Source organism: Artemia sp. Qi Xiang Cuo, chromosome 17 (genome assembly GCF_049724085.1).
Source record: "Artemia sp. Qi Xiang Cuo chromosome 17, ASM4972408v1, whole genome shotgun sequence".
Lineage (NCBI taxonomy): Eukaryota > Metazoa > Arthropoda > Branchiopoda > Anostraca > Artemiidae > Artemia > Artemia sp. Qi Xiang Cuo.
The window spans coordinates 23,058,661-23,082,627 of NC_142810.1; the positions used below are offsets into that span (position 1 = coordinate 23,058,661).

General features: G+C 35.9%; 2 protein-coding genes across 3 annotated transcripts in view; one reads left to right on the forward strand and one right to left on the reverse strand.

The window, feature by feature from the left end:
• Positions 1-2,818: 2,818 nt before the first annotated feature.
• LOC148942009 (uncharacterized) overlaps positions 2,819-23,967 on the reverse strand; it is a 90,000-nt gene continuing 68,851 nt past the window's right edge. For both annotated transcript variants that reach the window (XM_089103739.1, XM_089103740.1), the window contains exons 7-9: positions 20,587-20,713; positions 5,551-5,684; positions 2,819-3,037 (exon numbers count right to left, since the gene is read on the reverse strand). In XM_089103739.1, the coding sequence (XP_088959865.1) occupies positions 2,865-3,037; positions 5,551-5,684; positions 20,587-20,713 (434 nt within the window). In that variant the 3' untranslated portion in view covers positions 2,819-2,864. The remainder of the gene's footprint in view (positions 3,038-5,550; positions 5,685-20,586; positions 20,714-23,967) is intronic.
• LOC148942010 (uncharacterized) overlaps positions 13,004-23,967 on the forward strand; it is a 115,391-nt gene continuing 104,427 nt past the window's right edge. The window contains exon 1 of the mRNA XM_089103204.1: positions 13,004-13,138. Within this exon, the coding sequence (XP_088959330.1) occupies positions 13,004-13,138 (135 nt within the window). The remainder of the gene's footprint in view (positions 13,139-23,967) is intronic.

The following is a 23,967-nucleotide window of genomic DNA, read 5'->3' on the forward strand; positions in this document are numbered from 1 at the left end:
AATTATAGGCTTCCTGCAACAAACGCCTAGGAGAGACTAAGAATCCTAGCTCTGAAAAGTCCAAATAAGATCCCAAATCATAGGTTTCAGATAACAAATACCTACACGATCGCAATGAATGGTACTTGTTGTCAGAAAAAACGTCAATTGCCAAAAAAAAGAAAAAAATAACACACGCCATGCTGAATGTGCTTTCAAAAACCCATCTGGTTGAAAACATGTTTGTTATCGTTAACCATTTCCAAAGATTGATATTGTTCTAAATTTATAATAAATATCTCGCTTTTTTGCAATGTCTGCGTGTAACTGCACATTCTTGTAGGCGTGAATGTATGGTTGAAACCTTTAACACTATTACTACTTTGAAGCTTCAATAACCTCCCCTCCTCCCTCATTTTTTTAAACTTTCTTGTCAAAAGATTATTGAGTCTTATGCATCTCCCGTAAAATATTATGTAAAATTATGCACTAAAACATACAAAGCAAAAGTAAAAAAAACTACATTCCATAAATCGTTATTAAAAACTTCATTTGCCCGTACGATAGTGGGCCCATCCCTGGATCTGCCAGTGACTAAGTAGAAGGTCATAGATCAAAGTCTATTTTTTAAGATTTACGCTACTAAGATTTACGAATAGAATGAATTATAGTTGTATGCCTAGAAATTGCGCTATTTGTTAGGGGGCTACAATCCCCTGCCTTTCTCCTTTTGACAAAAAATTTGTATCTTCCTTAATTTATCCTACAGTTCTAAACATTTTTTCTACTAGGAACAAAGTGCGATAAAAATTGAAGGGCTATAAGTCACATGCTTTTTCATAAGGCACATTCAGTGTGTTTTAATTTTAAAGTCTCTAGGTGAATAGAATTAAAAAAGAAAGAAAACCACTAAATAAACTTACACACAAAATGTGTATTTGGCCTCTCCTCCGTTGCCCGTGTTGGTTTGTTTATCAGTCTGAATCTATTAATTCATCCGAACAGCTTCCTAAGAGAAGCATCAGAATTCGGATCTAAGCCCCTAAAAGCATACAAACCTATAATAAGTCTAAGGTCTTTGAAAGGTTCATACTATAAAATTAATCAAGTGGTACTTACATATGTTTGATTACCAATTCTTCGTAGGTCTTTAGAAAATAGGGCACACTAACCATCCAGCGAGAATTTTTTTAAATATCCGATTCTAAATTGTGACCCGCAGTTATAACTTTCAGTCTTGCAATTTCTGCTACGGGCTCCTCTTGAAGAGATGTTTCGTTCAAGTCGAGTAAATGTTTCGGAAGTCGTGGTCTTCCAAGCTTTTTGTATATTTGATTTAGTTTTTCCCTATGCTTCTGTACAGTAACCAAGCCAATGCCTCTTTTATTATGCTTCTTTACCATCTTTCACAAAGCACTTTTGTGAACTAGCAAGGCCAATTTCTTCAATTGCCTTTCTCTTCTTTCAAAATCTTTGATCGCAACCTAATTTGACGGAGCATTCCTATTTGCATAATATGTTGAAACATTCAGCTTTGATGTCAGTCGATACAAGATGAAATCCTGAAAGTTTATCACCTGAAAACCGGTAATTATGCCTGCCTATTGAAACTAAATATGCAACAGTTCAGGAGTTACTAATATAAAACTGATGGTAACAACTTTTAAATAAACTGATGAAAATGTCTTTTTTGAACTAATTAGGAAAAAACATAAAAGTCAAGTTATTCCTTTCAAAATCCTCTACAAGTCCGTGTTAAATTTATTAAACTTGTATTTACCGTTTTCTCATACAAGTTGAAATGGAATTTACACGAAAAAGCCTAATTTAGAAAGCCAAGTAAAAAATATTAAAAAAAATAGCAAACTCAGATTATATTGCTAGATCAGGGGAAGAGATAGAAACCAAAATCGATGCCTTAATGCGTCTGTTGTCGCCAGACAAGCTAAAAATATTTAACATGGAAGGGCTAGCCGGGATTGTTTCTATTCCGTCCCTCCTTAAATATGAGATGTTTTGCAAGCTAGTTAAGAACCGTTTTAGCCAAAATACCCTATACCTAAACAGCTGTCACAAAGCGTTTGAATTATGCATTAGACATATATAGTCCGCTGTCAATCAGAAACCCAATATGATAAGATAGTTAAAGGTACCTATACGAAAAAGATCTATTTTTTTTGATAATACAAGAATAAAATATTCACTTACCAAGATCCTTTTAGAATTCTCCATTTCAATACGAGTAAGTTTAACAAGAAAGGCTACCTTTTCAAGTTTTTTTCTCAAACTGATCTACAAAAACTCATTACACCTTAATTTATACAGGAAAAACACGATTATATGACCTCCGGCTGAAACCAGTATTTTTTACCGAAAGTTCAATAAACCTTTGCATACCCTATATGAAGGTCTTTAGTTTTGGCTATTGAACCTAGAAAAACAAGTCTCATAAGGCATTTCCCGTCTGTAGTACTAGATACCTGCCCGTGGTAAGACATATACCATTGAAATTGCACTGTATATTAAGTATCCTCCGTATTCGTTCTCTCTGATTGGTTCAGAAAATGGGGGTTGCCTCAGAAACCTGTCTGGTAAGGCATGTACCGTCTTTAGCACTAGATATCCGCCCATGGTAAGGCATGTACCGTTGAAACTGCACTGTATATTCATGCTCCAAGGCTTGTCCCCGCTGGACCTTATAAATGGATACTACTGTCGTTGCAATAGCAAAACGCATGGTAGTACTTACCCCCCCTACCTCCGTGGAAAATATTCTTGGTGGAGCTCTTCTTTGATGCTAATGCGACAAAACCACATAAATGTATTCAAAAAGATGCAATCAACAAAAAACACTTGTATTGTTCGCAAAATTAAAACAACTACTTCTATTTACGGACTAAATTTAACTTCCAATATATAGTAGCCAACGCACAAAGAGAGAGAAAAAGAAGACATGATGTTATACCAGCGATTATTTCATAAAATGGGTATGTATCCACCACTATTGGCTTGTATCTATCCGTTCCAAATGAGCTCGAAGAATTCTGTAGAATTACACCTACAATGGTAATATTTATTAGTTCATTTGACCTTGTTCAAAAATAGTTTTTTTTTATAAAAGCGTTTTTAATTTTTGGTTATCATGGGCCATGATTCGTTCGAACGAATCCCATAAAATCAAGCTGAAGATTTGCTCAAATAAGACATAATATCCATTATAACATCAGTTTATATACGAAGATGCATTTTTTTTGTCAAAAAGAGATTTTATTTTAAATATTGGACTTTGTCAATCACAAAAGGCACTAGATATAGTACTTTCCTTTCTATGCTCTCTATGATGTTCCAGTGCCCCACTAGCAGTGGAAAAGAAGAAAAACAGAGGACATCTGTACTACCCATACAAAAAAAGGATTTTTTTTTTTATTAAGGCCAGGGGACTGTATGTTCCCTGTAAAGGGTTTTAGGCCATGACGGTTACACTGGTGTATTTCTTTTCACGATCCAACGCGAAATTTTCATAAATTTGTTATCGAAATGACATTTTACTATTATGACTAATCGAAATAATAGTTAGCATTCCTGAATCAGCTAGAAATAGCAATGTTTTTACACTTTTTAATTTGTCACTATTCTCAATATTTTAGTAAAAAATGATTTGATATTTAACAATTACAAATGTTTAAATAAATTTTCTTGCGACACGGGGAATCGAACCGTGATCCAGGTTGTTGCCAAACGTGGCTTTGTCCACTTCGCTGCCACAAGGATTGGTAATTTGAGCAGTTCATCTCTGAGAGAAAAAAATATATACACTAGACAGAAAAGTTTTCGGACTTTTCTTAAACGAAACCTACTAACTAAAAGTAAAGTGCGAAACTAAAACTTGAAACGAATCGAAAATTATCCTGTATATAAGGAGGGGGGAAGGGATAGAAGGAAATTTTATGGAAATTGAGAATACTATATAAAGAAGGAGAAAGCAATTTTTATGTTCTTCAAGACAAGGGGTTGTAAGTTTCCTGCACTACGTTTTCAGCTGTGGCGAATCCAATGGTATAATTTTGTTTTAATCTGGTGTCATTTTGATGATTTCTCAAAATTACCATAAATCTGTTTTGGAAATAGCATTTTACTATTAAGACTAACTAAGATAATAGTAACTATTCTTGAATCAGCTGCAGATGACAATTTACTCACACTAGCCAGTATTTTTAACGTGTTTTTTAGGTTACTATGGACCATGTTTCGTTGTTTACTAGATTGCAACTGCTGCTGCAACTATAATTTACCCTATATTGATTCAATGGAGGTGCTGATCTTCTGTCAAAATCCCATACTATATAGAAATACTGAGGTAAACTATCGCTTTCAACGCCCTTCCCCTTCTTGTCTTTAACTTTGTTTAAATGTTTGCTGAAAATGTAAAAACTCTTCGGTAAATACATTACAAGACCACACTAGCTATACACGAAGCATGAGACCAAGAAAGGAGCCAGTGGCAAAATATGAAGATGAAGAACAAGCAAATATTTCGACAAGGATCTCCGCCTAGTCGTCCTCAAAAGTCTGACCTTTTGAAGTGAACCTAACAAGAGGAGAATAGATACTGAATCAAAAAACCAGCCAGAAATAAACGAAAGGAAATTCACCAATTGGATGGAACAAGTATTCTTTGCCCCGCAATAGACTTTGCCTTTCTGCAACTTCGATTTTCATTAGATATGAGGACAGGTTGTCTTAAATTACACTGGGCGAAAATATTGATTGAGTCTTTTGAAATTAAGTTCTTGTAAATTTGGCTTAAGGAAATATATCCTGAGTCTTTATTTATAGCCAAATTTCTGCTTATATATTTTTTTATCTCAATTGCCTCTTTAAAAGATTTAGGTAAGCCATTTACAGTATATATTAAAATTGCCTCCTCAAGAAGAACCAGATGTTCGGGATTTTCGAAGATATGGAGGGCCAAAGCAGAATCTATTGCGAGGCAAAGAATACTTGTTCAATCTAATTGGTGAATTTTCTTTCATTTATTTCTGGCTGATTTTTTTATTCAGTATCTATTCTTCTCTTGTTAGGATCACTTCAAAAGGTCAGATTCTTTTTTCTTATGAGCACTGAGGACGACTTGGCGGAGGTCCTTGTCGAAACATTTGCTTGTTCTTTATCTTCATATTTTGCCACTGGCTGACAAAATCCTCATTTTCTCACCTATTTTTTCATTTAATATATCTTTTCCTTTCTTGGTTTCATAAAACTCTTAGGATAATAATACTAAGCAATATGAAATTAGAAGAAGAAAATTGTATGAAGTTTAAGTTAACGAAAGTTGAAAAATTTAAATTTTGCAAAAAAAAAACTGCTTGTGTACCTTTATTTAGGGCTCCTTTAAAAGTCTAGCCTTCCATGTACGAACAACTTTGGAACACAGTACTTTTTTCATAGTGCCGTACTTTTTTGCCGGTAAAATAGTGATTTTGCAAAAGTGAAGTGGCAGCCTTGATCTGACGTACACTGGCAAATCCACAAGCCATCATTACAAAACTATGATAGTGAAAGGAAACTTACCAATGGGACTGGTGTCGTTGGGCATTAGGACTTCGATCGATCTTGAGACACTTTCTCTTTTTACTGGTATATCATCTGTTTCATTTCCGACTGAACGACGACCACGATAATGATTATGCTCCGGATTGTAGGCACTAAAAAGTACCAATGTATAATTTAGTATTAGAACGCTTTAGTAAATCCCTATGAATTTTATTTTAAGAATTCAGCGTACTTAAAAATGGACTAAAGGGCTAGGCACACGTAGCTGTTTGGGAACCGATTTCAGCAAGGGTGTATTCCACGTCGAGTGATTATAATTAATGATGCTAAGAGGCGGGGCTTAGTGACGGTTCTCGGTGATTAATCATCATTAATTACGATTAATTTACGACAATCCTTAAATACAATGAATTGCATGCCTAAAGCTTGAAAGCCCTTCTACAGTCCTTGCCTAGAACATAATTAATTATGATTAATCACCGAAAACCACCACTAAGTTCCGCTTCTTAGCACTATTAATTATAATCACTGGACGAGGAATACACCCTTGCTGAAATCGGTTCCCGAAATCAGCTAAGTGTGCCTAGCCCTTAAGTTCATACCTTGTAGCGTGTAAGACTGATTAGAATTTTGCAGGATTATAGAGTTAGTTAGGTGTTCCGTTTGTAATTTGTCAAGTTCAATATTGCTCTATTTTCAAGCCTAAAAGTTATAGTTAATTAGTTTGAGCAAAGGTTTAAGGTGCAATTGTTTTAAATTAAAAAAAATGCAGATTGGAACAACAGTTTTCTAATATAAAAAATGAATCTAGTAAAAGACACAAAAAATAGAAATATAAAACTTATTGAAACGATATACGTAGAACAAATTACGTATAAAACGTAAAACGACAGAGAAAAAACAAACAAAAATGAAAATATATAAATATTTAGCTTTAAAAGATGTGAAATCTATTATCTAAAATTTCTATCCATTATTGATAAATCCATTTATTTTCATTTATCTATTAGTGCACAGGTCTTGTAGCCTACGAAATCATTTAGAGGTAAAAACTAATGGGATCATACTTCGTGGTTTTGGCTTAATGAACCAAGTATCTGGTAAAAAAAAAAGAACATTCATATTTTTTCCTCAGGAATTTTCTGGAAAATGTCTAGGATTTTGTATTTGTCGCTGTGTTTGAAAACGTTGTCGTATTTAGACCCTTTAGTATATACTTGGACGATCTCACATATATAAAATTCGTATTGCCAAAAAATTAATTGCCAAACTGTATTTTATATGTTACGATAAATAAAACTTCAAATAGGGATAAAATCCTTTTAATAGACAGTGATAAATTTCACAAAAATACTAGATATTTCGGTCAAATATGCAGTGACCGTCAATATGTGACCGAAATATCAAGTATTTTTTGTGTGGAATTTATCACTGCCTATTAAAAAATTTTATCCCTATTTGAACTTTTGTTTATTGTCATAGCAAGGCAGTGTGACTTCTAAATTATCTGTTTTATATATTATTTAGATTAATCCTTATTTTATGTGAATGTAAAATAACAGTCAGATGTAAAAAATTAAGAGTCAATGAAACGCATTAACTCCACATCTCAGACATGTTACCCCTCCCGTTCAAGCAGCCTCGGTGTTGATAAATACTATTTATAAATATTGAACTGAAAATCAAGTATTTTGTAGTAGGCATCAAAACATGGCTAATTGTAGCAAAAGCCAAGACAGATAGTCCGAGTAATTGATAAGCAAATTTTTAAATGTCACGGATGAATGGCGGGACTAAGTATGACTCTCTTATTGGACAAATGCTTGTGTGTTAGTTTTTGGAAAGGCACACCTGCCTAGAGTCTCAGGCAGGTTGATCCAGAATTTGAAATTGACATGGGACTGTTAAATTCCCTGAAATAAGAGACAAACAAGGCACACCCACCTATGGTCTTAGAAAAGCTGACCAAGAATTTAGAATTGACACAGGGCCAACAATTTGCTTGGAATAACAGGCAAACAATCATTTAAAACCATCTTCATCTTCCAAATAGTACCTATTCATTGCCTAAACTCAACCTCGTATTCTGAGCAGATTTCAATTTTTCACGGATTTTTCAAATTTTTTGGTCACCTGTCCGAGACTTTGGGTGGGTGGGCGCCCCAAATATTGTCCCAAATTCCTCTCTCAATTTATATCTTGTTCATGGATTCACACCATCTCCTGTCACTATCCAAAAAGTCTCTATTCATTTCCTCAGCCCAGTACAGTATTCTGAGCAAATTTTAACTTTTTTTTTCAAGTTTTGGGTCACTTGCCTGACTCTGTGCATGTGGGTGCCTCCAAAAATTGCCCCAAATTCCTCTCTCGCCTTAGAACTTATCAACTGATGCCTAAAACCGTGAATGGTTAGACCGTTTCCCTAGCGGTAACACTGCGCTACACACATACCAGCAATATTTTTTTCATTTTCACATTTTCTAACTGTAGAAAAAGCCAAGACAGATAGTCTGAGTAATTGAGAGGCAAATGTTTAGGTCGCACGGGTAAATGGCGGGTTTTAAAATAACTTAATCGCAACGTCCTAGGGCATGGTTTGAACCTTTTCTAAGGGTGGGAGGGCACTTCTGAATCTGCAAAATCTTTTTTCTAAGGAAACAATACGGTACACGTCACAAGCGGTACACGGTACAACGGTAAGAAGCGGTGTAAAATTTGGTGTTTATTGGATATTTTGGTTTCTTAGGAAGAAAGATTCATGCCCAGTAACCTGACATTGTGGTAATCCTTTTTAATGCATAAACGTTCTTACTTGCCTCTGTTAAACAATTTGTCCACATTATTGTAATGTTTTTGTAATGTTTTTGTGAATTCTTTCATGTATCTGACCGCGTCAAAAACTTTGTAATTCTGTTCAAAGGCAATGAAAAAACTACATTATTCGGAAGATGTTCCCAATATATGAATTTCAAGCACCCACGGAGGGATACGCGGGAGGAGTTTGTCCAAACAGCAACGTGCAGAAGAATTATGTGAAAACTATACCAAGTCATAGAAAAAATTACAAAAGTCACGAAACTTCAAATGGGGGTGAGGTTTGAATCCATATAAATATATTCCCGTATGCATAAAACTAAAGTAAAAACAAACTCATTTAAGCTACTACTTTTGACTCATCTAAGCTTTTAAATTATGCAAAAAGTGATGAGAAGGGGTGGCACTAAGATTTCGAGATATACCGTTTTGGAGAAGGGAATGAAAAGAAGGAAATATTTGCAAAAGAAAGGTAGATAACGACCTTTAACATTACACTTAAACATCCAGAATTCAACCCTCGTACCGAAAATATTTTCTCCAAAAGAGTTCACCTGTTACCGAAAATATTTCCTCCGGAATTCACCTGTTCTGTAGTGTTTCTCAGCCTGTACCTATCTAATTCCTTAAGATATAAAGAAACATTTGCTTCCTTTATAACTGAACAAATCGACAGTCCATCACCATTGTTTTCCCTTTCTGATTTAGGCTACTCCTAGATTTCTCACTTATTAGGTTTTTTATTCTTGTTTCTCTTAGTACAACTGCTCCTTTTTATCTTTTTTACCACCTTTTGATGTTTTGAGTTTTTTTCCTTTTTATGTTTTATTTTAATTTTCGTTTTTATCTCTTTGGGTTTTCTTACTTATGTTTGGGGGTTGTTATTTATAGGTCTTTTCCTTTTTTTGTGTCAAAACTCAAAAATGTGAATTTAGTCTTCAAGAACTTATAATAGTTACATTTCACACAGCAGATCTATCTTAATTATGCCTTCCCTTCTATATGTCTTCATTTATTAACTGGAATACTTTTTTTGTGGCTTCCCTGTGGCATCTAGACTATTTTTTTATAAACCTCATATTGACTACTTGTACTCGGAGCAGGAAACAAGCACTAGCTATACTTGGAATTCAACAACTTTATTATGGTGCTATGCCAAGAGTCTTTGTTTTTCATGAGCGGTTTGACCAGTTCAAGTCTTAGGCTACTTGTCCAATTTCCTCCCATATCTTCTAATTCCGCCAAATGATTCCAGGTCAGCTTTAAATCATCCATGTTTTCTTCTGCCTCACATATCTCTTCCACCGTGAGCTGGCGTTTACACCCCCCCCCCGTAGAAAATACTTGCTAAAAATTTTCTCCATGTATAAAATTTAGCAGTCGAAGAGAAAGTAAAAAATTGGTATTTCAAGATGTCAATTAGATGTCCTAAGGGGTAGCAAAAGGACCAAATATCAACAGTAATTTTAGGATAGGGACTGACTGGTCTCCAGTCACTTTCGACTTATAAAAAAAAGACTAGAACTCTCGAGTTCTGATCCAATGAGTATCCTCTGTAATTTCTACAACCACAAGGCGGAATTGGGGACGAGGAAAGGGCAGTCCCCCTCCTATACGGAATAAATTCTGATCATTTTCTGGTTTACATTTACTCTTTACTTTCATAATAACAGCATCGACCAGAAATATTCCCAGAAATCAAGAAGGATTAAATATCTATTTCTACCTCCCACCCCCCACCCCTACACCTCTTCCTTAGAATCAATTCTATATTTATCCTAAAACACAATGAGGGTTGGAAATGTTTGTTCGACTTGTAAAAGCATTATAAAAATATATTACCAGACATTTTTGATGTGTTTTCTGTAGACCCCCCCCCCCCCCAAACAAAAGTTCTAGATATTGCCCAGGGGATTATATACCAATTACTACCTTCGCCTTCCCCTCGCCGAGAGTTGGGATTTTTTGGCGTAAAAATGCACCCTTTAACGCATCTCCCTCCCTCCCTAACTACAAAACAATCAGAGAACCCCATTGTAAAAGTTTGAAGCTCTTATATCCAATTTTTTTTAATTGAGTTTTTTTTTTTTTACAAAGAATGATCTTAAAACCTATAGAAATTATTCCATATATGAGGGGGGCTACCTCCTCTTCAAAATCTCACTTTTTATGCTAGTTGGACTTTTTGTCAAAATTCTTTAAAAACACCTCCTGAAATACAAAGGCCGTTAAACTAGAGTAAGAAATTTTTTTAAGACACTCTAGTCAGTAACAACTCATTCGGTAGCAACTGGTTGAAAAGCAGGCTAAAAATTAAAAAGAGCAATGGAATACTCGTTATTCCATTGAATGAGCCCCCAAAGTTTATTCGACCACCCTTTCCATACAAATCTTATATCTTAAAAATTTGCAACTTGCATAGCTTACAGCTCTTGCCATGAGGGTGGAAGGGGATTTCCAAACCCTGACCCTTTGTTATTTTGGACTATTTTGAACAAAATAACTACCTCAAAATCTTGATAAGTCATGGTTAATTACTAACTGCAAAATGTTTCATTGGTCGTCATTGTTAGTATTCAGTCTTTTAAAATCAGGAAAACATTTTAAAGTATTTTAACGGAACTGGACTGAGTACTCAGTGTAGGCTACTAAAATTAAACCTAAAAAGTAAAATATTTATGTCATGAAAAGTCCAAGGCACTAAAATTAAATGGAACAAGAGTGCAGAAGCTGTTTTTAAGAAGGTATTAAAATCTTAGTTGCTCAGGCAGATCATAACATCGGGTCAAGAAAGAGACTCATGTGAATATGAGACAGGTGATAAGCCCAAAAATGGTTAACTTCATAACATCTGATGGCAAGTAGACTTGTAACTGTCTAGTTGCCAGCTTTTTCACTGGTTGTGAATCTTCTCATAACAGGCTTTTTTTTTTCCCTACAGCTGAAAGGTCAATTAGCCAACTTTAAACTTATCCAAATTTAAAGCCTGTTTGAGAGGATTCACAACCAGTAGTTGAGAAGCAAAATAGCTTTTAATTCAGATAATATTTTATCTCAATTAAAAAAAAATTCTGAATTAAAAGCTTAATTTGTGGGTCTTTTGGATGCAACATGCAACATAATCACTTAAGAAAGCTCACACTAAAGCTTGGATGCGCAAACTGTAAAGAGATTCAGGCTAAATATTTTATTAAAAGTTGTCCCAAATCTTGACTCATAATTTTCAATTTCAAATGTATCGCTGAATATAAGCCTGAAGAATAAGTTTGGGGCATATACTTCCCTACCACTAGACTACTTTGCCTTATTTTTTACCAGAAAACATTAAATGTTCGACAAATGGTAAATGAAAAGAAATATGCTTTATTACATGTTTTATTTCTGTCTAGACATCTTGAAAAAAAAATAATAAATTGTTCCTAAACTTTGTCCCACTTGCATTTTACTTTGTTGGGGTTGTTTCTTTTTTATATACTTACTTCTTATATTTTTACTATTATTACTTACTATTTTTACTATTTTTACTATTATTACTTACTTCTGATCAGTGATGAAACGTAGATTCGTATCCCACAAAAAGAACACATTTGGTTTAAGATGGTGTTTAAGGCGAATATTTGTCTAAAATTTATTGCTTTGTCAGGTAGGTGCATATTTCTGAAAGTGTTTGATTTTCTAGCGTGTTCATCCATTACTGGTTTATGATATTTTTATGTATATGGAGACCAGGGAAAAAAAAAGAGAAGAAAATGTCTGTTTTCTCAGACACCCTTGATGGTAATGATTAAGAGATGTCAGTCAGGAGAGGGTGTCAAGCCTCCAAGTCAACCTGAAGACTGCAGTAGTTTGGATTCTGAAGCCAAGACAGAACAGCCTCCTAGAAAAAAATCTCTGAACAGAAATTTCTTTGAAAAAAAGCCAATTAAACCTCCTCAGAAGCAAATTAATTATTTCACAGTGGATTACATAATTGAAGAAATGTGGCCTCTTGTGACTGTGGAGGAAAAGGCTTTCAATAACCTTGTGCACGGCTTAGCTCAGTGTAACTCTTGATATGATGCTAAGAAAAGAATTGTCAAAGTGTTGGACCGGATTGGGCAGGTTTACACCAAACTAAACCTACCGAAGTTGAAAGTAATTGAACTTGAGTTTCTGAAGGAGTATGTAAAGGTAACTGAGGACACTTGACATATTACTGGGAGACAAGAACTTTTTTCTGGGAACACTGTTGCCCACGTTGATTGCACTAAGAAAAACGCTCTATCAAGCACACAGAAACTCTCGTGGAAGAAACCTTGGATAGTTTAGAGAACCGATTTGTACACGTTTTTACAATGCAGCTAAGTGAATCTAATTTTTAGCAGCTAGCAATAACAAATGGAGCCATCCTGGATTCAAAGGAAGATTAAAACCGGGAGATAACCGTGACCAAATCGTTGATTAATTTGTGACGAAATAAAACATATTTTGCGAGTCAAAGCTGAGGCTCATTTGACTGATTGTGATGACGAGCACATCAAATTAACGTTGATCGATTCTGATTAACTTTTTTACTTTCAACAGTAATGGTTTTGAGATTAGTACAGATTCTTCTTTGGCGTCGCCATTACCTCATGCGTTGGTACATCTATTAACAAAAGCTTTCTTCGGTTTTGCAATGCAGAGACGGGGTCAAGACACCATAATTCCACCGAAAACAAACGTTTCCACAGCGATCCAGTCTCTCTCCATTACTAGTTCAGATCAGTATCTTTTTTGTGGTGTAAGCGGTCACAAGGAGACACTAGCCAAGGTAGTTCTTGGTTTTAATTAAACATACAAAACATTTTTATTAGTAAAAAGGAAAATGAGTTTATACTCGAAATATTTGTGTAATAGGAGAGGAACTTCCTACCCTCCCAGCATGAATACTGCACAGTTATTCATAACATCTTTTTGGGAGTATGTGTAATGTTTGCTAATGATTATACCTTCTTCAATAGAGATATCCAGGACACTATTGCGATATTATATATATGAATTTGATTTTTGATTTGATTTTTAGTACCTTAAAAGGCCGTTCCACGACTCTTTCTTCTGTTCTTTTTTGTGCCACTAAGGTGGTTAATTCAAATGTTGAAAGGATGAAAAAACATATTATGTAAATTTTGCAATCTTCTTCATTTTAAACTCTTATGCGTTTTTAAAATGCATTGATACACTTCAGAAATGTTTCTCCTATGTTTCCTACATAAGAAACATATACATATTTTTAACATGTTTATCTATATTTATATAAATATCTACCTTTATTCTAGGCCTGGTGTTTAGTAGGCCAGATAATTATTTATATTTTAATGGTTTAGCTGCGGTAAATCCAGTATCTGGGTATGGGTAATACCTTTCATAGGTTATATTTTATAACTTTACATAAGGTCATAACACCTAGGACATACAGGCCTTCATTACATAAGGTCATAACGCCTAGGGCGTATAAGCCGTCATAATATAAGGTCATAAAGCCTAGGGCTTACAGGCCGTTATGAAATAAGGTCATAACGCCTAGGACGTATAGGCCTTCATTACAGAAGGTCATAACGCCTAGGGCGTATAGGCCGTCTTTACATAAGGTCATAACGCCTAGGGCGTACAGGCCATTACTACATAAGGTCATAACGCCTAGGGCGTATAGGCCGTCTTTACATAAGGTCATAACGTCTAGGGCGTACAGGCCGTTATTACATAAGGTCATAACGCCTAGGGCGTATAGGCCGTCTTTACATAAGGTCATAACACCTAGGGCATACAGGCCTTCATTACATAAGGTCATAACGTCTAGGGCGTATAAGCCGTCATAACATAAGGTCATAACGCCTAGGGCGGAGTAGACGTCATAACATAAGGTCGTAACGCCTAGGTCCTACAGGCCGTCATAACATGAAGTAAAAAAGTTTACGGCGTACAGTCAATTATTACATACGGTCGTGACTCCTAGGACGTATAGGTCGTGATTATAAAAGGTTATAACGTGTTGGAAATGAAGTCCTTAATTGCACAGAGTCATAACACCTCGGGCGCAAACGCCGTCAATACAAAATGTCATAATGCCTAGGGCGTACAGGCCGTTATTACATAAGGTCATACCACCTAGGGCGTATAGGCCGTCATTACATAAGGTCATAACGCCTTGGGCGTACAGACCATCATTACGCAAGGTTATAACGCCTACGGCGTTATAGGCCTTCTGGCAAGGGATAAGTTGGTCTGGAGATTGCAGCTCAGATTAGGCCCAGCATCTAATTATATAGATTTTATAGTTGGTTAAAATTAGGCACCAATCCCGGAACAGATGACGTGGTCTCTTTGGCAGAGTCGCTGGACCTTGTATACGTAGTACTGGGTGCAACCATTTGCCCCAGGCCTACCATTACAGTCCAACAGCCTCGCTCGGTGGCAGAGCTGGTTTTGGCAACTAAGCCATTCAAGAGAAAACAGGTTATCACGTTACCTTTCTCCCCAACGCTGAAAAACTTCATCAAGCAGCGCTCAGAAGAACTGCAGTCGACAACAAAGAATAAGCCGCTCTCAGAACGTGATAATTCCTTTGATCCTATCGACATACCGGGCCGAGTGAGAGCACGGACTTTCACTCTTCAAGTAAAATTTCCCCCTTTTCCTCAGTTTTACCCCTTTTTAGATATTGGCAGCTGGCAACCCTGATGGTACGCAGAAATCATGAAACAGAATATTACAGAAGTGAATGTTTGTGTCTTAGTTGTAATTATTTGTATTTTAATCATTTGAGTGTATTAAACCCAATATTTATGGTATGGTAAATTACTCATTATATAAAGAGTATATAGGCCGTCATTATATAAGGTCATAACGCCTTGGGCGTACAGACCGGAATTACAAAAGGTCATAACACCATTGGGTGTACAGACTACCATTACATAAGTGCATAACACCTTGGGTGTACAGACCGTCATTACATAGGGTCATAACACCTTGGGTGTACATGACGTCATTGCATAAAGTCAAATCACCTTGGGTGTACAGATAGTCATTAAATAAGGTCATAACACCTTGGGCGTACAGACCGGCATTACATAATATAAAAACACCTTTGGTGCACAGGCCACCTTTACATAAGGTCATAACGCCTTGGGAGCGCAGACCCTCATTACATAAGTTCATAATGCTTTGGAAGTACAGACCGCCATTATATAAGGTCACGACGCCTTGGACGTACGTACCGTCATTGCATAATATTGTAACGACTACAGCGCTAACCTATAGGTCTGGTCTGGTATGTGGTAAGTTTTTCTGGTGATTAGGGTTGCATTTACTTCCAGCGTTCAATTACAAATTTGCTATGATAGCTGGATAACAGTATATAGTTAGAAAATTGATGAAAATATCGTTCAAAACGTAGTACTTCTTTGACCCTTTCGGCATCCCGGACCGAGCGAGGGCTTACAAATGTCAAGACACTTTTTGAGCTTCACAGGCACCACGCATAACCCAAAGTTCATTTTGTTACCATCAACTGGATAAGTAGAGGACATAAAGTTCATATCAGTTGACAGTAAGTCATTCTTGGCCTTAGATTCTTCTACACGAGTGACTCTGAGCATGCTATCATACAGTGATCTCACGTTAGGTACTGTCATAAAGATGTTAAAGGCAGAGAACTTCTATCCTCACGCTATCCCAAGAACTGATAAAGTTCTTGGATTCTGTTAATTGGTGTCAGCAGTATCTTTCAAATATTCTTTTTAGAGTATACTGAAAATTATTATCTCTGGAAAGTATTTCATGTTTTCGCCGACTTTAAGGACCTAACTCACAGAATGAAGTTAGGTTTCCCTTTAAAAAACAAAATACATCAGTTCAAAGTGCCATCATGAGCTATACTCATCTTCAAACCATCCAATGGCATGCTTACATGAACAATTAAATTCTGCACAATTACCAAAAGTCATTAGTACAGAACAATGTAAAGACCATTATGATTTTTCCAGCCCTGACTTGGGTTCATGCTGAGCCAGATATCAGATGATTCTCCTGCACAGACTCGGGTTCAGGCAAGCGAGAAATCAGAATTGCAACCTATGCAACGGATCATATTTCTCAGGTTTTCTGCTAGACCAGGAGGTATAGAGGGTGTACCTAAACCCCGGAAAAGATTCAGAACTTGATACATGCAATCAAGGCGGCTCTGGAAAAATCGCGTGCCTCAATAAGGCAACTGATGAAGCTGATTAGACTCATCAATGTGGGCTCAAGAGCAATTCCTTTCAACAGACTACATCTCAGGAAATGTCAGTTACTAATGCTCAGATTGTGGGAAAAATTTTGGAGCAAGATAGATTTAAACATCATAATTACGACAGAGATGAAAGAGGCATTTTCACACTGGCTGAATAAAGATTGGCTGAGTCAAGGCCTTCCTCTGAAACCCCCTATTGTTTCCAAAACAATATTCACCGACAGCTCAACCTACGGGCGAGGTGGCTATCTAGAGGACCCACATCAAGACACTTCGGAGACTTGGTCTCCAGAAGAGAAATCTCTTCATATAAATTGCCTCGAGATGAGAGCCGTAGCCAACACAATCAAAGCCTTCGCAGAGGAGCTAAGAAACGAGGTAGTCATAATAGCGACAGAGAACTTGACTGTACTCAATTACATATACAAAGGGGGTGGAACCTGTTCTTTCTCCCTAGAAGAGGAATCCATAAAGCTCTTCAAGACTACGATGACCCTGAACGTTCACTTGAAGACAAGACACATCGCTCGATAGCTCAATCTAGTAGTCAGCACACTGTCACGAGAAGAAAAAGGTCGGCCCACGGAATAGAGTCTCTACGACAGTGTCCTCGGAGCCCTGTCAAAAGAGTATGGACTGCCAGAAGTCGATCTATTTGTGACTCGATTGAACCGGAAGATCCACTTATATTTCTCACCAGTTCCAGACTCACTTGCGATCGGCGCAGAGGCCCTTGTCCACGATTGGTCGAACAAACACAGCTATGCCTTCACTCCATTTGCCCTGATCCCAAAGGTTCTGGAGAAAATTCGAAAATCTATGAACTCCCGAAATAATGCCAATTGCTCCGCGAGGGCCTCGCCAAGCCTGGTACACGAATCTTCTCAACCTGCTAGTAGAATTGCCTATACCCCTCGGAGATTATTCAGATCTCCTCCAACAGGGTTGACTTCACCACCCGGCACTAAGGAATCTAAATTTACACAGCTGGAAGATATCGGGCATGGACTCGAAAAGAGAGTTTTTCTAAATAATCAGCCCGTGCAATTGCCCGGTTTAGAGACGATCTACCATTGAATTGTTCAATGAAAAATGGCAAGTGTTCGTAGGTTGGTGCAGTGAAAGGAAGATTAATCCTCTCGCAACCAGTACTCAGAAAGTTGCGGAATTCATGATATATCTAAAGACTGGTTGAAACCTCGCACCATCAACGATAGAAGGTTGTAAAGCAGCAAGATGCGGAACGTTCGCTCTAGCTACAGGAACAGATATCAGCAAAGATACTTATTTGACGAAAATAGTAAAGAATTTTGGCACGAGTCACCGCGGACAAAACATGATATTCCTGCCTGGGGTCGGGGCCTTGTTCTAAGGTATTTAGAACTTCACGATTTCTTGACTTGTGGAATATTGATATTCCACAAACTCGTATGAAGGATATTACTCTTAAGACGGTATTCATTACTACCATTGCATCTGGTCGTCGAAGGAGTGAAGAACATGCCTTGTCTTTCAGTACAGCATAATTTTCGAATAATTCAGTAACTGTCAGGTTTCTCCCTTAGTTTAGACCCGAAACCATGAAGCCTCATGAGATACCTTCTCCTATTCATCTTCCCGCGCTAGATGTAGATCCAGCGTTGTGTCCAGTGAGAATACTATCGGCCTACGCACAGCAAACAGCTAACGTGGCGGTCAGAAAAGGGAGAAAAAGGTTATTCATTCCTTTTTCTAAAAAAGCACCACGAGAGGTGGCAGCTGGAACCATTTCTTCTGGGATAAAGCAGGCCATAACTATGGCATAGCAGGCAGCAAAAGAAGAATGTAGAAAAAGAAAAGCATCTGACACAATATCCATGACGACGTTATAGGCGCTATCAAAATCAGTACCGCTTGCTGATATAATAAGTACTGCTGGCTGGTCTTCGGAGTCTTCTCCCAGACAACACTATCTTCATGAAATAGAAGATCAAACCGATGCTCTACATTTTGTTACGGTTCAGACAGTTTTATAGTTTATACATTTGAATATTTGAGTTTGAAACTAATATTTTATATTAGTTGAATTATGAACCCACCACCAAATCGGTTGGAATCTAAGCTTCCGTTAATAGATGTACCAACGTATAAGGTAATTGCGACGCCAAAACCGAACTTTCGAAGGAAAGTTCAGTTTGGCTAGCCGATACTTACCTCATACGTTGGTAAATAGAGTCCCTCCCTCTTCCCCGCTCATTGAGAGTTAAGGAATTATAAGGGATTTAGTTCAAAAAAGAAACTGATCTGAATTAGTTATGGAGAGAGACTGGATCGCTGTGGAAACGTTTGTTTTCGGTGGAATTGTGGTGTCTTGACCCCGTCTTTGCATTGCAAAACCGAAGAAAGCTTTTGTTAATAGATGTACCAACGTATAAGGTACTTATCGGCTAGCCAAACTGAACTTTCCTTCGAAAGTTCGGTTTTTGGCTGTAACATGAAAGTTCAGTTATTGAGGTTCATGGACGATAAAACTGTTCGATTGAGTCCTTGACAAAACATCCAGACGTTGCAAGAGTTTTCAAACAGGTCAATACTGCCACATCATCATCTGCATCAGTAGAACGTCTTTTTTCCGTTTGCGACTCAGTTTTCACTTCAAAGCAGAGTGAGCTTGGAGATAAAAAGTTTGAGAAACTTTTGTTGTTAAAAGCAAACTCCCAACTTTGATAATGAATTTGTAAGAATTTTCATCTTAAATGGTCCGCTATGAGAAAAAGGTATTTTGTAACTAGAGCAATTTGAATCTTAAATACGCATTGTGTTATTGAATACAAATTACATCCCTGGCAATGTACTTCCAATTACTAATTAATTACTTTATGTTAGGAGTAATTTGCATTTGTAATTAAACTGCATTTTAAATGTATTTCCCCCAACACTGCTTCTATATTTTCCTTTCATGCATTTTACAAGCTTATTATATTTCCTAATTTTGCTTTGTCCTTTTTGTTCTTTTTTTACGAAGTTATTTATGCTCGAACAACTTTTCGCAGGGCAGTAAACAATATTTTTTTCAAGCAGATGATTTTAAAGATCAAAATGGATAATCATGACAAAAATCAAAATTCTAACATTTAAAAAATAAAAAAAGGGTAATTGTACTGCTACTACTACTACTACTACTACCAGCAACTCACTGCAGCAAAAAACCGCCTGAGGTAAATACAGCTACGCACAGTCCTCCTCCATCCCAACTGATTCGAAGCCTCCTTCTTTACACCCTCCCAAGAAGTTCTAAATCCCCTTAAATCTTTCCTTACGGCATCCGCCTACTGTTTTAGGCTTCAAAAATACTTAGTTGAAGTCAAGGTTGTATCAAAGGGGGAGATTACCTAGTTTAACCCCCCCCCCCTTAATTTTTTTCAGACTATTAGAAAAGTAATAAAAATGCATATAAACAACTATTATTGCATTTTATAAAGTTCTTTTCTAGACTCCCCCCTCCCACGAACCCATTTGGGGACGATCCGCTTTTGGTTTGGCCCTAGATGGTTGGCGAACAAGGACAATCTTAGGCAATGTGTTATCCTTAATCCGCTGAAAAGTGCCCAAGCCATCTCAACCTGTCTCTCATTATACCCCTAGAAAGCGGGATTGAACCACATTTTTCGTACAGCTTACTGTTAGAGATACGGTCAGTCAGACAGCCCAGCATGACGGTCTGTCCTCAACTCAGGAAATCAAACTACGTTAAAAAAAACGAAGATTATAAAGCGTAAAAAAAATAAAAGCTTAAAAGACTAATGACCTAACAATCGAACAAAAAATAAATAACCACATTTTAGACACCTTCTGAATTTACATGATTCCAAAAGGCTCAGTTTGGATGTCAGCAAACAAAATTAGATATTGTATTAGAAATAAATAAAAACAGGTTCAACACGCATAGACACTCACGTTTAAACACATACATATATAAATAACAACATTAATTAAATTATGTCACTAACCTGCAAGTATGTTGTTCATAAGGACATTTCCTGTAGCAAACTTCAACTTCACAGCTAATAAGGATACGTGGTGACGATGGGAATCGAAATGCTTTAAAGTAACACCATTGAGTGCTAGTGAACGCTCCTAAAAATACACATTATAATGTACAGATAACAATGTAAAATACATATAATTTTTATATATATATATATATATATATATATATATATATATATATATATAATATATATATATATATATATATATATATATATATATATATATATATATATATATATATATATATATATATATATATATATATATATATATATATATATATATATATATATATATATATATATATATATATATATATATATAACATTATAATATATACGTAACATATACATATATAAACAATAAGTAGAACAACAGGGAAATTTTTATACAAGACAGTGTAACGCAACATTAAATGAATATTTCGACCCTATAACCAAGGGCCGTCCTCAGCAAAACAAACGAAGAGAATAAAAAACAATATAAAAGAAACTTACTTTAAAATTCAATCATTAAATCTGAAAAGAGTTTTTTTTTAATATTTTAAACGGCCCTAATATCATTACTTCAAGGAAGTTCAACCAGGACTGGTACACCAAGCGAAGTGGACAGAGAACAATTCATTCAAATGGAATAAAAATACTTACAGACAAGCTTATAAAGCTAATCTCGCCTTCTTGGCAGCTAGCCTAGATGGTCGATTCGTAACAGGTTGAGTGGATTTATTTACTGGTTTTAATATAATTAGTTAAATCATTTTTAATTAAGTTTGTGTATAGGGCATTAAGCGAGTATTCCCCCAAATCTCTATTTACGGAAATATTACTATTTATTTTGATTTTAATTTCAATTGCCTCTCAAACAACCTGTTTTATGCCTAATCATTGCTTATAAGGCAAGTTTCTTCAAAAAGCATTTTATGACTAGGGTTATTATATATGTGACTACTTAAAGCAGAATCAAAGGAAAAATTTGTACTATTAGAATTTGAAGCTTTAGTTGTCATCTTTGTGTTGTTGTAGGCGTTTTTCTAAATTTTGATGGGTTCTACCAACATAAAAATGACCACAGTCACATGGTATTTGATAAACCCCTCTTTGGCGAGTAACTGGGGCTTTATTTTGTGTGCAAACTTTTTTTTTAAACTTGTTGTGACTTTTGGAATATATGGAATGTAAATTATATTTTAAAGGCTTGACGGGAACTTCACATTGTAAAAGACCCTTAATTTTACGGTAGTGTCTTGCCAATCTTCGGCTAATTGTATTGTTAATAAAGACAAAAATACCCGGAAAGAAGCGCAATTCGCGCACACATTTCATTTAAAAAATCTAGACAAAATTTTTATGGAAAAAAAACAAACGCTATACATTATTTCCTCAGTAACAAAATCTCTTAAAAAATTTTTATGTGGAAATCTGTCCACGGTTGATTATTCTCAGGTTGTAAGATTGGAAAGGAATTTATTTAGTCACGATTTTCGTTTGTCTAGAGAACGTCTTAGTCAGCACAGTAGTAATACGAGTTGCGTCTCTCAGACATTTTTTTCCTGACCTCAAAATTTGAACAAATGGTCATAGATACTTAAGAGAGAACCAATCAGAATGGTGAAATTTGCCTTCTAAAGCTTGTTTTGCATTGGGGCTGCCATAGAGGCCACGTGGCTCTCCATCAGTCAACTACAGCCCATCCAAGCCCCTCCCAGGACTGAAATAAACCATTTTTTTGCTCTATTTTATTATTGTATGCTTTAATGGTTTTTCTTATGCTAGCATCTATGTTGTTTTACACTTATCATTTAAGTTGATTGCATAAACCATTGATACCTCTTTAATCTGGTTGCTTCTCTTTTGTTTTGCTTTTTCTTTATTTTGTTTTTTCTTCTGCCCTTGTATTTGTTTGTTATTATTTTTTCCTTGAACATTGTAGTTTGTTATTGCTCTTTGTACGTGCAGATGTTTTTTCCTTTTTTTACCTATACATTTTGCCTTTATTGTTTCAATCCACCCTTTGCTACTTCAGCCTGCTTGTATGGATATTGTGTTCATTTGTAAAGATATTGTCCGCATTTGTTATGTGTGATAAATCTGGGCGATCTCTACTTCCTTTTTAATTCTCCTATTCTCAATTCAGTTATCTTTGATTAATTAAGCAGTGCTGATAAACAAGAGGCACACACATTTGACCCTCTCCTTGAATATATGGCTGATTTTATTTAAAGTTATCACACTATTATTGAATACTGTGATAAAAATTTGCCCTTACTCTCTTTAAATACTAGCTTTAATGTGTTTTGTTTGAATGAATGATTTTATTCAGTGATGAAAACCATACAGACAAGGCCGTACCCAGGGGGGGGGGGGTTAGGGCGGTTTGACCCGCCCCCCCCCAAATGTTTGTTTGACTCGTAAAAACGTAGCAAAAATTGATATAAACAAATTTTGTATAGGTTTTTTGAGGTTTTAATTGTACCCCCCCCCCCGTCCGAAAAAAAATCTTCGAGTAAAACCCCCTCCGAAAAAAATCCTGGGTATGGCCTTGCGTAGAGAGTATTTCACTATCTAGGCTACAAAATACAGCATAAAATATCAGAAACTGAAAAACACAAACGAAATACTAAACACCACAAAAAAACAATAAGTAGACAACATTTATTAATACTTAATAGTAAGTAAATGAAGGGGAGAAGGAAGAAGAAGAAGAAAAAAAAGAGAGAAAAAAACTTATACAATATCCAGTCTCTTTGTTCGGATCAAATCTTCCAAAACGGCATACCGAGCCTCTTTAATAAACCAGATAATATTATTATTAAAAGTATAAGGGTAAGACGACCCTTGTAACTTAAATTGCATTTTAGTTCTTTCATTTTCAAAAACTTTACACTCAAAAAGATAATGATATAAAGTCTCTTCGTCACCACAGTCACTTTTATTAATTCTACATAAAAATGAATTTCATTTACAGTGACCAGTTACAATTTGTGTCAGTTTATAATTAGGAGTCATTTTTGTGACTTGAAGAAGGTCAGTATGATCAGTAAATAACTGAAGGGTCCAGAGCTTAACAGAATAAGCTTGGCAGAATAACTCATACCATTTCATGTATAGGTTTTTGCGTAAGGTTTTCTGAATTTCATTAATATTATTATAAGTAGAAAGGGAATTACCAAATACATAATTTACTTGTGAGTCCGTAAAATGTGTATGTTCATTTAAATTATGATTATTCAAATTATTCAGGGGTGGCCAATAATCAGGCCTTCCTCTCTTTAGATATCTGGTGAGAGATATCTTTTTGGCTCAAAAATCGATGGGAAGGCATCCCACTAAAGCCGTTAT